Below are 14,966 nucleotides of genomic sequence, written 5' to 3' on the forward strand. Positions count from 1 at the left end.
ACTTTTCAATCACATTCCCTCTTCTAGATTCTTTATTTTTCACACAATAGATTACCTCCCATGCTTTCACTCCATAAGTAACATTTGACAAGTTGGGGAGAATGGGCAAATGGGTGTCCAAATCCCCAGATGTGAACTACTGATACACTCTTCATTATCACATGTGGCAGGAGCTTAGGAAGTGCTCACTGCAAGAGGCTGCAGAAAGAACAACACCTGATGTTATTAGATAAATGCTGAATATGCAGTTGAATGTTAGGTCGCCCAGCTTTACAAACCAAGCACAAGACATTGCAGACTTCTGTATTAAGCAAAAAGTACTACTCGTGCAAAAATGCTTCCCATCTTACACCACAGGTGGCAGTGAACAACAAACTGATGTTCAGGATGCTCCTTCAGTGTAACGAGTTCAATCACAGAATCACAGAATTACAGAATTTCTAGGTTGGAAGAGACCTCAAGATCATCGAGTCCAACCTCTGACCTAACGCTAACAGTCCCCACTAAACCATATCCCTAAGCTCTACCCATTCTGCTGTTTTATCACCAAAATATGCTGTTAGGATTCACTTAAACAGAGCTGGATTTTCTTTCCACATGCCCCTTTAAATCTTGTGAATCCCTGAGAGACCTGGATATCTCCCCTTTTTTCTTACTTTGTATTTTATTACCTTTGCTACAGGAAAAAAAAAACACAATTTTAAAAACTATTCTGTCTACAAGAGATACTGATTTAATTCACCAAGGTCCTCCCAAAGGATAATAGCAGATGTCCTCTTGTGCCTCAAAAAGCCTATGTAGACATCAAGCACTACCTTTCAACTTGGGAAGAAATTACTTTGCTCTAGAACTAAGACTGCTGACACAAGACAACCCTTCCCCATTCAGTTTGCTAGATCCTATCCACTAACAAAGAGACAGGCTTACCAAAGCAGTACAGAGCTTGTAGCTCTAAATACACTTCTGTCATACAGCAGAACAGTTCTACTGTTGCTGTGCATCAGAAAAAAAAATCATTAAAATCTCCAAATTAATGGAAAATAATAACAATAATAAGAGTTATACAGAACTACTTCCCCAGATTAATCTGTATTTCCATTAATAGAATTTAGATAAGTAAAATACAGTCTTGATCACTGTTTTGACAGCCATAATTTTTCTAGTTAAATTGCATGGAAAGGGGCTTGGAGGTTAAACAGCACAGAGAGCCATGTCTTGTTCCTTGTTTTGCTGAAGTAAGTGTAGAACAGATGTGAGCACAAAAATTTAAATACTTAATATTTTTACTCACTCGACAATCCCGCTGTAGCGTTTTCATTAATGCGCTGTGAGTTTCAGAGTCAAAATACAACCCTTCATGCATGTCTTGCAAGAAATCCAAGTCTTTGAACGTTGGGTTGGACTTCTCTCTCTCTTTTCTTGATGCTCTCCTTTTATATGTGGAGCCTTTCAAGTCGTATGTGAAATGCATTTTCAAGGCTCGTGGCAAAACATTGTTCATTACAACAATTCGAATATTAATGCCTCCTGACTGAACGCAGTACAGCCCATAAAATTTGGGTAGGAGAGTCCTTGGATTCTGGTTCAGGTTCTAGAACAGAAGAGATATTGTTAAGTATGTTTACTTTAAAGAAACTTACATGCTTGAGAATGTAATTTTTATGCCAAAGGACATTAACAAATAGCAAAAAAAAAAAAAGCATGTTTCCCTATTCAGTATAGTTCCTTTGACCAATTTATTTTCTTTGTGGGCCCAAATTTCAGAAAGCTAGTATAAACACAAGAACGTAAATACTCTGAATTGAAACTGAAAGAGAGGTCTATCATAGATCAAATCTACTGTGAAGCCCAGAGCACCACATACTCAGGCTGTCTTTTTCAGTGTGAATCACAGAACCGTCTAGGCTGGAAGAGACCTCCAAGATCACTGAGTCCAACCTCTGACTTAACACAAACCACTCCTCCACTAAAGCATATCATTAAGCTCCACATCTAAACATCTTTTAAAGACCAGGGATGGTGACCCAAACACTTCCCTGGGCAGCCCATTCCAGTGCCAAACAACCCTTTCAGTAAAGAAGTTCTTCTTAATATCCAACCTAAACCTCCCCTGGTGCAACTTTAGCCCATTCCCCCTCGTCCTGTCACCAGGCACGTGGGAGAATAGACCAACCCCACCTCGCTACAGCCTCCTTTAAGGTACCTATAGAGAACTTAGGTGAAGCTCTCTAGCTTCTAGGTGAAGGGTAAATAGAAGTCTTGCAGGAAAAGAAAGGATTCTGATACTACTGCACACTGTTTCTTGCCAGGTGGTTCCAATCTACTGTAAACTGCTACAATCATACTCCCTGCCATGCACTGTCCTGAAAAATATAACTGAATCTCTGATTCTGTTTGTATGCCAGATTTTACTTTTCCATGTCCCACGAAGGCACAGACTGGGAGAAACCTAAACATATCCCAAAGATTTAATTTATTATTCTGACCTGAACAACCTTTGCATCCACCTGCTGGAAGAAGCTTAGGTCAAGTAAAGTTCTCATTGCTTTGACCTGGATTCTGAAAAACAGAAACCCTGTCTCCATACATTTCACAATGAGGGTGAGTGCCAAATGACCAGGTTGTCTCCACATGAGTCTGAGGTCATAACAGAATCATGACTGACCATCAGAATAGAAGGTGTGAAATTATCCAAATTCCACAACAAGTTAAAAAATAACTAGAAGATGGCAAGAGAGATCTGAGAACAAAAACCCATCCTTCTGAATGTAACTACTCTCAGTTTTTGGCATGAAAACCAAGAAAGGGGAAAAACTACTTCAGGTTGTGCATTATTACTAAGTCACAACATACAGCTACAGGAACAAAGCACTGTCATAGGAAACAATCTCAGTGATTAAGCTTTTACCCTTTGGAAACCCCTGCATATGTTAACATTGAGAATAAAGATCTTAAGAAAAAAAAGTGGTCTTACATTTACTTGTAATAATGATCAATTCAACCTTATGCTGAGATGATTACTGTGATTATGAACAAAAGTACCTGCCATCTTTTTTCTTTTTGATGCTGTCAGTGCATTAAATTTTTTAAACGAACACTGAATCCAACTTACTGTAGTAAAGATATTCCTCATTTTTAGTGCAAGTGAGAGGGTAACTTTTCAAGTGTTTACTTAAGAAAGTATAGAAAGTAAAGAAAATCAGGCCAACAGTAAAAAGCCTAATACTTCAAAGTCCTGTCTACTGCCCAGAAGAATCTCTGTTTACATGTACATTGAGTGGCCTTATTTAAAAAAAAAAAAAAAAGAACTTAGTTACATTTATTTGGGATTTATGGTCTCCCTTTCTGATACCTGATGCACATAAACCAAGACAATCAACTTAGCATTAGCCCTCAAAAAACACTCTACTTTAAAATTAAGTTCTGAACAACTTATATTGATAAGAATATTTTTAACATCACTGGTTTAATACATGAGAAATTGAAGCAGTCTGGAAACAAAAGTGAAACTGACCGGTCTAGTTTCTTTATCCACTCTGAGTGAAATGCAGAGGGTAGACAAACACAAAATGGAGAAAAAAGTTGAATTAGAAGTTTAGGAAACTTTTTTTGATTACTAACTTATTATAAGCAAAGTTTGGTATCAAGTCAGACGATGATATTCTGCTTCATCTTGAATGCTAAAGAACAACTGTAATCTTAAATTTATTCTTGATTTATATCTATTCTTTCTGATGGATGAGGGAGTACAAAGTCAAAAGATAAGAGTGTCAAAAATACATGAAAAATATGGATAAAGTTACTGAAAGGTTAGAAGACATCAAATGAAACTGAATCTTTAGAAGTGTGAAGTGAAACTGGAAAAATACAGGTAATGATTTATAAAGATAGAAAAAGTCTTCAGTTACTTACCATATAATAACCTGGCAAGAGCTTCTGAAGAAACTCAGCCTCTTTGTGTTGAACTGTTTTGATGATGAACTCATCATCACTAGTTACAAAAAATAAGGACCCACTGGCACCTGGATTGGATAATTCAATTAAAGGCTCACTGCAGATTGAATACTGGAAGAAATAAAAAAAGTTTTTCATTGCCAATCCATGCACTACTTATACACAAGCTTAATACAAATAATTGCAGGTGCAAATACACATGGGATAATTGGGGAGCTCTATCCTTTGGGCTTCAACTGCAACAAAGCCACTGCACAGCAGGCTGAGTCACAGTAATTTGTTTGAGGACATGCTGCACAGCTGTGGAAGAAGCAGCTGTAAGCTAAGCATACAGTCCCTTTCCATGTCTCACTGCACCAGATGAATTCTTACAGAAGTGAAGTGAGCGAGTGAGGTGGAAACAATCCATCCCCACGCCATCAGCACTGCAAATGCAGAAGCCCTAAGATGACATTTTCTTTAAAACCATTTATGTTTCACATCTGTTTATGAAACACGTGTGGGAAGTACATTACAAAAAGCCACAGGAAGTACAGGTATTGAACTTAATGAAAGTAGGCAAGTCCTCTTCTGTGCAGCTAGGGCTGACACCATTAACATAATAATCTCAGTAAAACTGAGAATGTAGTTTTCTGATTACTTGCCTGCTTGAAACAGGAAAACTAGATGTCAGCAAGTACAAAAAATTGCTTTTTGGAGGACCATTACTTTGGATGTTTAGACAGGCTCTCTTCTACAGGGAGACAGTAATATTTATGATCCCATTAAGGAGGAAAAAGTAACTGAGGACTGTTCTTTCCTAGTAGACCCAGACCTCACACAGAGGCTCATGTTCATTTATTAGATCTCCATTAATTCACACTTCATGTTCCGTTCAAGCTAAGTGGCAAAGAGATATTTAGCTCCAAAACCATAGAAAAATCTGTTTATATTAAACTTCAGAGTTTATTTAAAATATAACATTAAACTTTGATTCACACAGTCTTTTCCTCTGTTATATATCAGCAGCTTTACACACTTGGAGATTTAGCACACAGTCCAGTAATTTAAGATTTCAGTCTCTGAAAGAAACAAAATTACACAGGCCCTGTTGTGAGCAATGTAAGCACCAGGTAATTATTCTTTGCAGAGCAGTAGATCTCCTGTTCTTATCAGAACAAAACAAGTAACTGTTTCAGTAACAAATACCTGGTGTATTGAGTCAGTGCCTGAGATGAGTTGAGCACTTCCATGGGAAAAAAACAACTTACTAACCAGTTCTGTTTGCTGAAAATGGCTTTCATTAAATATAATCCAGAATCTGTCCTGTGATTTCTGATAGTTGTGATAGCAAAGAAAATTGACCCACAAAAAAGTAACAAGCATGTGTTTTTTTTTTTTTGTTTTTTTTTTTTTTTAAAGAAAAAAACAACACAACCTTGATCTAAGGAAGCACGCTTTCTATGTACTCAAAGTACTCCTTTATGCATTTTCTTATAGTGGCTGTAGCTGAGTCTTTTCCCACGCTTGGGATTTTTAAAACTTTTGCATGCAATAATTTTTTTGCCAGTTCCTCTCTCTGGTTCTGTAGTTCATAATGCCAGTTCATAAGAGATCTTTCCTATTTATCCTAGCATTGCAGGAATCTAAGGATAGAACAGCGTTACTGGTCCACACTGCCACAAGCTTTCAGAGAGAAACAGCAATTGCATAACAATCTGAGTTTTTCTTGCCAAGATATAAAAAGCTTCTTTAACAACTTTCATTGTTGCATGCATTTGAAACCAATTATCTTAAACATTAAAGCTCAACAACACTGTTTACCATAGGCAAGAATTACTAACCTATACTGTCCGCTGGTCATTTTATGGTTTAGTTCATTCCTATAAAATTAAAATCTACACACCAAACAAAGAGCCCACCTAGTTTTGCAACTGGAAGTGCTAGAGAGTAAATGAAATTAAAAATGAATAGTAACATAATCCTTCAAACCACAGCACATAGGGACTTTATAATCAAAAAGTTCCCTTATAAAATGTCAGCGCTCTATAAAGTTTCCAACTCAAGGTCTCTATTTCCTTCTGTAAGTTGTTCTAATGCATTGATTTTTGCCATTCAGTCCGATTCTTACAGTGCATTAGAGCTCAACCTCTTTGCCAAAGTTAAAATTGTAAATCTTTGAGTTCTGTCATTCCAAATTAACCATGTAAAGCTTCTTCTACTTTCTGTAATTTATCCTCTCCTTTATTTAACTTTACTTTCTCATCAGCCCCAGTTGGACAATCAGTTTGCATATTATTACTGTAAAGTTAGAGACAAGATTTTAGATACTGAAAGCTAACTGTGGTCACTGCATGACAGACAGATTCAGATTTCACTGAAACAAGTGGGATTGTTCAGCCAGGATCCTGACACGTGCTTCTGGGAGCAATACTGTAGTCACAATCAATAGGGAAAAGGGTTCCAAACCAAAAATAGTTTTGTTTTATTATTTTATTTTTGATTTACGACTTGGTTTTATGATTATGACAACTCCTCTGATCACATATGCCTCTGGACCACAAAGGACTGAAACCTGCTCTGATTGCAGTATGATGCCCATTTAGTCAGAAACAAAAATGAATTCTAACTTGGTGTCAGAGCAAGTATAAACATAACAGCAAACCTGCATCAGTTACAACAACAGACTAAAATTTTAACTATATTTCAAAAAATAACTTTGTTGAAAAAAATATGCTTCTGTATTTTAAATAAAAAGATGGCACTTAATATTGAAACTGCTTAACTCTCCAGAGTACTGCACTCAGCTTTTCCTTAACCTAGGTAGGAAAAGGGGAACATACAGCAATAGTAGAAGTGTCCCAGACACATTGACCCAAGTACACTGTGCCCACACTGTGGTACAGAGAAATTTAAATCTCCTCTCTCACCAAAAATCAAAAATACTTCCTAAAGTTTCTTAACAGCTGCCAAAATTGAATGCCAATTCAGAAGTAAATAATAATTTTTAAATGCCCATCTACACTGTCTACATGGAGACAGGAGGATAACTTCATTGAACTTTTGACCACTGAAAAATATGCTTTCTCCATTTCTATCTCTCCTGAAAAAGTTGCTCCTTCTCTTTGGAAACAGATCAAGGTGACAAGCTGTGCAGACAGCAAAAGGACTCTAAAACAAGTTAGAAATTTCCATCAGGAATTACTTATTTTGTAGCTAAGCAGAGTGGCACAAATTTCTATCAATAGCAAGTATGGTCTTCCTGTAATCTTTAATTTATACTACTGCAAAGAGTTCTTTAGGTGTAGTAGAAGTTGCAGGTGACAGAAGCTTTACTCTACTAAGTGCAGTCCTTTTGAGCAGTTGGCAACACAGCCTGAATACTTGGTCTTTCTCCAGGTCCATAAAAGAAAATATAATGTGTTACACCTTTATAAAACTCCAACCCAACAACATTTCCTAGCAACTAAAATCTGTAATTCAAAGGAATGATCTGCTTTTACATATAAGTATTGCTCTAAGGGCTAGTAATACAAAATCCATACACGATGCTATAGAATTAAAATCAGACGCCCACATTCAACCTAAATAAAAGCAAAAGCAACTGCACTTTGCTTTTATGTTCATTGTCCACGAAGGGGAAAGAAAAAAACATTATAATGTAATCAAATGCACTGAAGTCAGTGAAGTAATATGTTAAGTGGTATTTCAGCATTATTTAATCCTTTTTTTTTTAATGCATTTATTTCAAATTCCTTTGGTTTAAAGAAACTCATTTATAATTAATACCAAAAATATTTAAAAACACATTCTGAAGTAGTAAATAAAATAAAACAATAAAACTGATGCACAAAACTGCTAACGTGTATGGGGACTCTGATTTGTTGGGTGGACTACTGTGAGACAGAATGGACATGAGATAAACATCTAGAAAACAATCCAGCTGTCCCCTTTAGCCATACCCTTTGAAAAGCAGAAATACGGGAGAAGCAACATAAGTGGATCCTTGTCTCTGGCAGTGCACAATCTAATGCCACCAACTAAAGCCTGCTCTTATGACAACACTAAATATTTTTCTCATGTAAGCAGCTGAACAGCAAGGAGGAATAAGTCTTCAAAGTATACCGATACTGGAAAAAAGAAAACACTAGAATATTTCTTTCTCAGGCCCCCATCACACTTTTCTCAAGGTTAGATGGGAATGTTTGCAGACAAGCATGTATTTAATGGAGTGAATAAGTTAAATAACAGAATAGCACTTGCACACAAGTACTGATTATAACTTCTCCAGAAACAGTGACCTGAATGAACAGTATTACTCAAGTTACTCTAGTCAATTAACAAGGCTTTTTTTTTTTCCCTCCAGGAATCTTCTCAAAGAAGAAGAATTAAGACTTTTGTAAATCTCTAAAGATGTTCACTAATTATTAAACACTACACACAGAATCTATACCTATTTATGCACCATTAAAGCATCCTCCTCCTGTCAGTACAAAATGAGTATACATTATAATTATTCATAACTCATAGGAAAACTGCAAGCTCTTACCAAATAATCATCGGGCTTGATACCAAAAAGTTCTCTGAAATATCGGAAGGCAAGAGGTGCGTATGTCTTAAATCTGAAGTCAGGATAATGATGAGCAGGGGTGAGATTGCTCCCTTCACTGAAAATGAAAATAAAACAAACCCAGTTATTATTTAGCAATTTATAGCAACATTCTGTAAATCTCATCCTTAAATGTAAAGCTATCTCAATCATTGACCTTGCTAGACAAGAGTCATGAACAGACAAATGTGCATTTATGTATCACCACTCATCAATGTAATACAAACAACCACAAGAGGCAAAGTATTGCCAGCAAATTCCTTTTTCTCTCCTTCAAGTCATTAGTCTTTTCACCATCATTTCCACATTCACAAAGATCATGTTTAAGCTACTGCTACAACTTCACACATCTCTCCAGGGTAAGCCAGTCCAATAGCTTACTAACACAGAAAGGGTCACCCCATTTCATGTAAGGCCTTCCAAAAAGCTTGGAAGTTAACCCAGAAAAACATAGCTTGGTGACCTGAACTGGTTCACAGGAGAGTCATACAGATACTGAAGACACTAAAAATGCAAAACAGATGAAAAGATACTAAAAATGAGACAGTACAAAAGAATACTAAAGCACAACAAAGAGGACAACACTGTGTTGCCAGAGCAGTGCTAAGGAAGCAGGTCTACTGGTCTTGTTTTGGTGCCAGCAGGCTTTGACTAGCTCAGCCTTATTTATGAATCTCCATCCGCAGCATTAATTTCTTCTGCAGGTTAATTACAGTTATGGTACCTCTTTCTTCCTTGCTAGTGCAATACAAGATTGGAAATACATACTGGAGTTGGTAACCTTAAAGGGTTTGTTTTTTTTTTTTGTTTATTTGCCTGTGACATCACATTTTCTTGCCTCAGTCTAAACCACCACAAGCTTTCATGCTCAGTTAAATTAGAACACAGGTTGTGCACATTGTGGGGAATTCTGGAAAATGGCATGCAGTTACATACAAGATACAGATTCAAGATAGATGAGGCATAGAGAAAGACTACTGTGGTGACCAATCTGGCAGACAGTCTTTCTTAAAGAAAGACATGAGAAGAATGTAGCCCTCTCTTAAATCTTTTCCTTGTTTTATACTACACTTTCACTGTGTGTTTAGGTTGCAGTTGTATGATTCTTTAGATGAACACTATGCTATCTAAGCTGAAGAAAAAGGCATGAAGATGTTCCCAGAAGGAAAAAAAAATTAAAAACTGCCTCTGGATTTCTTAATGCAGGAAATTTTAAAAAGGCTTTAAACAGAGGAATAATATTCTATACTATGATTTCAATGCAAGCAAGAACAGAATTAAGATATAGCTTGGTCACTCTACACAAGTTTATAAATAATTGAGAATAAAATCCATAATACTGGACATGGTGGCCAAAATAAGCTCCTCTGACAATGCTTTATCCATTTCATTTACCCTAATTAAATTATTCAGAGATGCATTATGTACCTATATGCTTAGCAACAGGAATATACAACGAATTCAAAGGAAAAAGACTCCAGGAATTCACATAAATGTGAAGAGGAATGAACTCAGTAAATGTCCTACAAAGACTAACTTATGTATCATGAACTTATTATACATGTAGGACAAGCATTGATTGTACAGAACCAAAACTTTTAAATATGTTAAAAAGCTTTGGTTCTGTACAATCAAGGCTTGTCCTATGAACTTGTCTCCTACCAGGTAACAATGTGATAACAGAAGTTTACCCCAACCCATTTAGCTGCCCCTGCGTGCATAACACCAAAATCCACCAGAACTGAACTGCTGCCAACTAAAGAGTTTTAACTGGACAGGAAGCTTTCTCAGGCTCCAGAAATGCACTTTTAGATTTTTGAATAGGAGACAGATGAAGAAAAAAATTTGATTTCTGGCTGGAAATAACATGTCAAAGGCCATGGCTGAACAAAAATGCATACAAAGGCATTATAATGGTATTTCTTTGATTGCAAAACCACATGGTTAAGAGCTGGCAAAGGCTGCCTAGTCCTAATGAACTCATTTGCACATTTTATAGTCTAACATATAACAACTCTAAGGTATTAAAATCAAATCCACTTATATTTTATAGTTCCATTATATATTTAAAAAGAGAAATCAATAAGCTACTAGGCTGAATGGGATATTTTTCCTTACAGTTAAGACTGGCTAATGCTTTTTCTTACTTTTTGCTTACTTTCAGTACGTCACTCTTGCCTGACATGAAGCTTTGATTGACACTGAATTTTTCTGTAATATGGGGAGGACAAAGGATAAATATATAAGTCATACTGAGAACTTGGGGCTACATTTGTAAATGTAGTAGATTGTTTTAAGATGCAGACAAGAAGAGAACAAAGTGTTCTTTGATGAAAAATCACATCCTTGTCACAAAAGATTTATCATCTCAACTTTATAATAAACCTCCTACCTTTTAGAACGTACCTTTATAAATCTGCTTCTTGTAGCAATAACTCTTGTGTAAGTGTGGCATCTTTTGTGTAAGTGTGGCAATAAATATATTACATGTCCTTGCTCTACTAGAACATGTCCGTCCCGTCGTTGAAACTTCACTAGGGTCGCAATAAAGATAGGATGTTCTCTATGCTAATATCATGGGCCCAAGCCATTTCTTAAACACAGTATAAAGAAAAATGACCACAAGTAAAAAGAAAAAAAAGGTTCTTAAAGTCCATCTCTGGAGCTATTAATGCATAGTACATGGAAATTGGAAATTTATTCCAGAAAAAATAGAAAACAGCAGTTACTTTTGTACAGCACTGACACAAAGAACAATTCCATGTACCTAACAGCATAAGCTTACTTTATTACAGATGTGGTAGTCATTTCACTAAGCAGTTCAATTCCTTTATTCTTTGTAAAATTACTAAAAATTCTTTTTTTTACCAAGGATCTGCAGGGTTTGTTATCATACTCTACAGTTTCTGCTGATCATATTGATTAATTTCAGTTTTGTTGCCTAATAGAATAGATTAGAAGATGCCAATAGTAAGCTTGTCTCTAATGTAAGAAACAAGCTTGACAAAAACGTAAGTTTTCTTGGTTAGCTTTCTGGATGAATGTTGCTTTTAACAGAACAGAAGAAGTACCCTGACTTCAAGTAGTTTCCTAAAATAATGAAAACTTTTGAAATCCTTGTGGCTAGGTATGTCCTTGCTCTCACCTGCAAAAGGACATTTTCCACTGACAGTTCAATACTGTCCTGTTCACTCTTGATGTAAATACATCTTTACCTTATACATCTTTACCTTACTTTGACATGAAATTGTTCACAGTGTATCCTCTACCTATCCAAAAATCACTTGTAATAGATAAGGATGCTATGCACACTATTTGCAGGCAAAAGCAAGCCTCCAGGTAGGTGCATTAACTCAACCCACCATAAAAATTGCAATAATAAAATAAGATTCCCTTGTTTTCTCTCAAATAAAATACACCTCCCACTCTATTAGTTCCCAGGATGATTTATTCTGTGCTTTCTCCTTGCATTTTGCTGGGGAATTCACTCATTTATTCATGTGCATTTCACTCTTGTTGGATAAAAGAATATGTGCAACGCACTTCATATTATAATTTCTAATCAGGCTAGGTAGTTCCCAGGGTATGGCTATGTCTGTATAGCACATCAAGAAGAGTACCTGAGATTTTCTGACAAAAAATCTAGTCTACAAAATGGAGCTTTGGACATAAAAGAAATGCACTCCATAAAGAAAGAAGGCAATCATATAAATTTCCTCTCATGTAGATTAGAGCATGCATCTACCAAGAAATAGAAATTACTTTTAATACCAGCTTTGATTCCTGCAACCTTGGGGGAGTCTAGTCTCTGTACATGAGCTATGACAAGTAACAGACTTTGGAAAGTTTATGAATCAATTGCAACTTACGAGGTAATTTAATAATCTTTCCTGAAGACCACACGAAAGTAGAAGACTGGTAGTTAGAACAAAAAGGAGAGATTAATGTTAACCTATGCAAGTCAGATTTTAATATCTAGGATAAAAAAATAAAATAAATATTTTCCAGAAGGAAACAGGAGAGCTGGTCACCTGGGATATGGAGAAGGCTGAGGAACTCAATGACTATTTTGCCTTGGTCTTCACCAACAAGAGTTCCAGCCACATGGCCAAGGCTCCAAAAGGCAAAGTCTGGGACTGGGAGAATGAAGAACCACCCTGCATAGGAGATGATCAGGTTCAAGACCGTTTAAGGAACCTGAAGGTGCACAAGTCCATGGGATCTGATGAGATGCATTTGTGGGTCCTAAAGGCAGATGTAGTTGCTAAGCCATTCTCTGTCATACTTGAGAAGTTGTGGTAGTCCAATGAAGTTCCCACTGATTGGAAGAAGGGAAACATAACCCCCATTTTTAAAAAGGAAAACCTGGGGAATTACAGGCCAGTCAGGTAGTCTCACCTCTGTGCCTGGCAAGATCATGGAGCAGATCCTCCTCGAAACTATGCTAAGGAACATGGAAAATAAGGAGAGGATTGGTGACAGGCAACATGGCTTCACTAAAGGTAGATCATGCCCAACAAACCTGGTGGCCTAGAGACATCCTTGTCTCTAAATTGGAGAGACATGATTTTGATGGATGGACCACTAGGTGGGTAAGGAATTGGCTGGATGGCTGCACTCTATGAGTTGTGGTCAATGTCCAAGTGCAGATCAGTAGCCAGTGGTGCTCTTCAGGGGTCAGTATTGAGACTAGCATGGTTTAATGTCTTTGTCAGTGATATGGACAGGGGGATCAAGGGCACCCTCACTAAGTTTGCTGATGGCACAAAGCTGTGTGGTGAAGAGAGATGGGATGCCATCCAGAGGGACCTGGACAGGCTTGTGTGAACCTCATGAAGTTCAACAAGACCAAGTGCAAGGTCCTGCATCTGGGACGAGGCAATCCCAAGATCAAATACAGGCTGGGCTAAGAATGGATTGAGAGCAGGACTTGGATTAAGGACTAAGACTGGATTGAGAGGAGGACTTGGAGATACTGGTGGATAAGAAGCTCAACATGAGGCAGCAACGTGCACTTGTAGCCCAGAAAGCCAACTATATCACATCAAAAGCAGTGTGGCCTGCAGGGCAATGGAGACGATTCTCCCGCTCTGCTCTGCTTTTGTAAGACCCCACCTGGAGCACTGCCTTTAGCTATGGGGCCCCCAGCACAAGAAGGACATGGACCTGTTGGAGCAAGTCCAGAGGAGGCCACAAGATGATCAAAGGGCTGGAGCACCTCTCCTACAAAGACAGGCTGAGGGAGTTGTGGTTTTTCAGCCTGGAGAAAAGAAGGACCTGGGGAGACCTTATTGCAGACTTCTGTATGTAAAAGGGAAGATGGGATGGGACTCTGACAGGGAGTGTAGTGATAGGACAAGGGATAAGGGATTTAAACCTAAAAAGGGCAGGTTTAAGTTAGATGTAAGGAATAGATTCTTCACTCAGAGGGCAGTGAGGCACTGGAACAGGTTGCCCAGAGAAGCTGTGGAACACCTCCAGGGATAGGGCATCAAGACCAGGCTGGATGGGGCTTTGGGCAACCTGGTCTGGTGGGAGGTGTCCCTGCCCATGGCAGGGGGGTTAGAACTAAATGATCTTTATGGTCCTTTCCAAACCCAAACAATTTATGATTCTATGAAATATATGTATTTTTAAGTAACAGTATGTGCATCTTAACTTTTCTTCTAGTAAATGATGTGGGTTGATTTAAATATAGGTGGTGCAACATCAAACTAAAAATGAACTAACACCAATTATATTTTCAATGGCTAACCCTGTGGCTTGCAAAAATTCTGCTAAACAGGACACCCACATGTGTTCCTTGGCAGCTTTTCTTTTCTGTGGCCTCACCCTGGTGGGAAGTGCCCATGAGATAGCACACTTCTCTGAAGGTGCAGGGAAGATGAGCCGCATCTCTTGATAACAAGCATTCAGCAAAGAGCAGTGTTAATATTCTGTGATGTAGCTGTTTACAAAATAAGTAGTCATAGCACAGTTGTGTATCCACACATAACCTTCTTGTATATAAAAAAGGTAAAGAGAAGGAACAAAAGAAGAGAAGAATATCAGTTCTCTCATGTTACAGCAACTTTTTTCAAGTCTGAAAATCACAATAAAACATCTAACATTAAATGCTCCCAGCATTAAAAACTAGCAAAGAGCATCCAATCTCAGTGCTACCATTCTTGGAAAAAGCTGCTCATTTATAACCCATCAAGATGTATTCAAGTGCTACTAACTGTATACAACAAATACACTCATAGACCAGTGCTAATGTAGTTCAGGCACAGCTTTGGCATATTCGTTTCCTACATATTATTTCAGGAAAACAATTGTTTCCCATATGGTAGAAATAAGTATTATGGCTACCTGTACAAATAGGTGTGTGTTTGCTTTTTTTCACATTGTGGGATAAAGTCCAGTGGTAATATGCTTGCCTCTC

The 14,966-nt window shown here is 37.5% G+C and overlaps 1 protein-coding gene across 12 annotated transcripts in view; it reads right to left on the reverse strand.

The window, feature by feature from the left end:
* PIP5K1B (phosphatidylinositol-4-phosphate 5-kinase type 1 beta) overlaps nucleotides 1-14,966 on the reverse strand; it is a 113,142-nt gene that overhangs the window by 39,637 nt on the left and 58,539 nt on the right. For 11 of the 12 annotated variants that reach the window (XM_068667558.1, XM_068667562.1, XM_068667557.1 and 8 more), the window contains 3 exons: nucleotides 8,483-8,600; nucleotides 3,913-4,065; nucleotides 1,292-1,591 (listed from right to left, as the gene is read on the reverse strand). In XM_068667558.1, coding sequence (XP_068523659.1) covers nucleotides 1,292-1,591; nucleotides 3,913-4,065; nucleotides 8,483-8,600 — 571 coding nt within the window. The remainder of the gene's footprint in view (nucleotides 1-1,291; nucleotides 1,592-3,912; nucleotides 4,066-8,482; nucleotides 8,601-14,966) is intronic. The other variant, XM_068667567.1, reaches the window with a different exon arrangement.

The sequence above is a fragment of the Anas acuta genome, chromosome Z (assembly GCF_963932015.1).
Source record: "Anas acuta chromosome Z, bAnaAcu1.1, whole genome shotgun sequence".
Taxonomy (NCBI): Eukaryota; Metazoa; Chordata; class Aves; order Anseriformes; family Anatidae; genus Anas; species Anas acuta.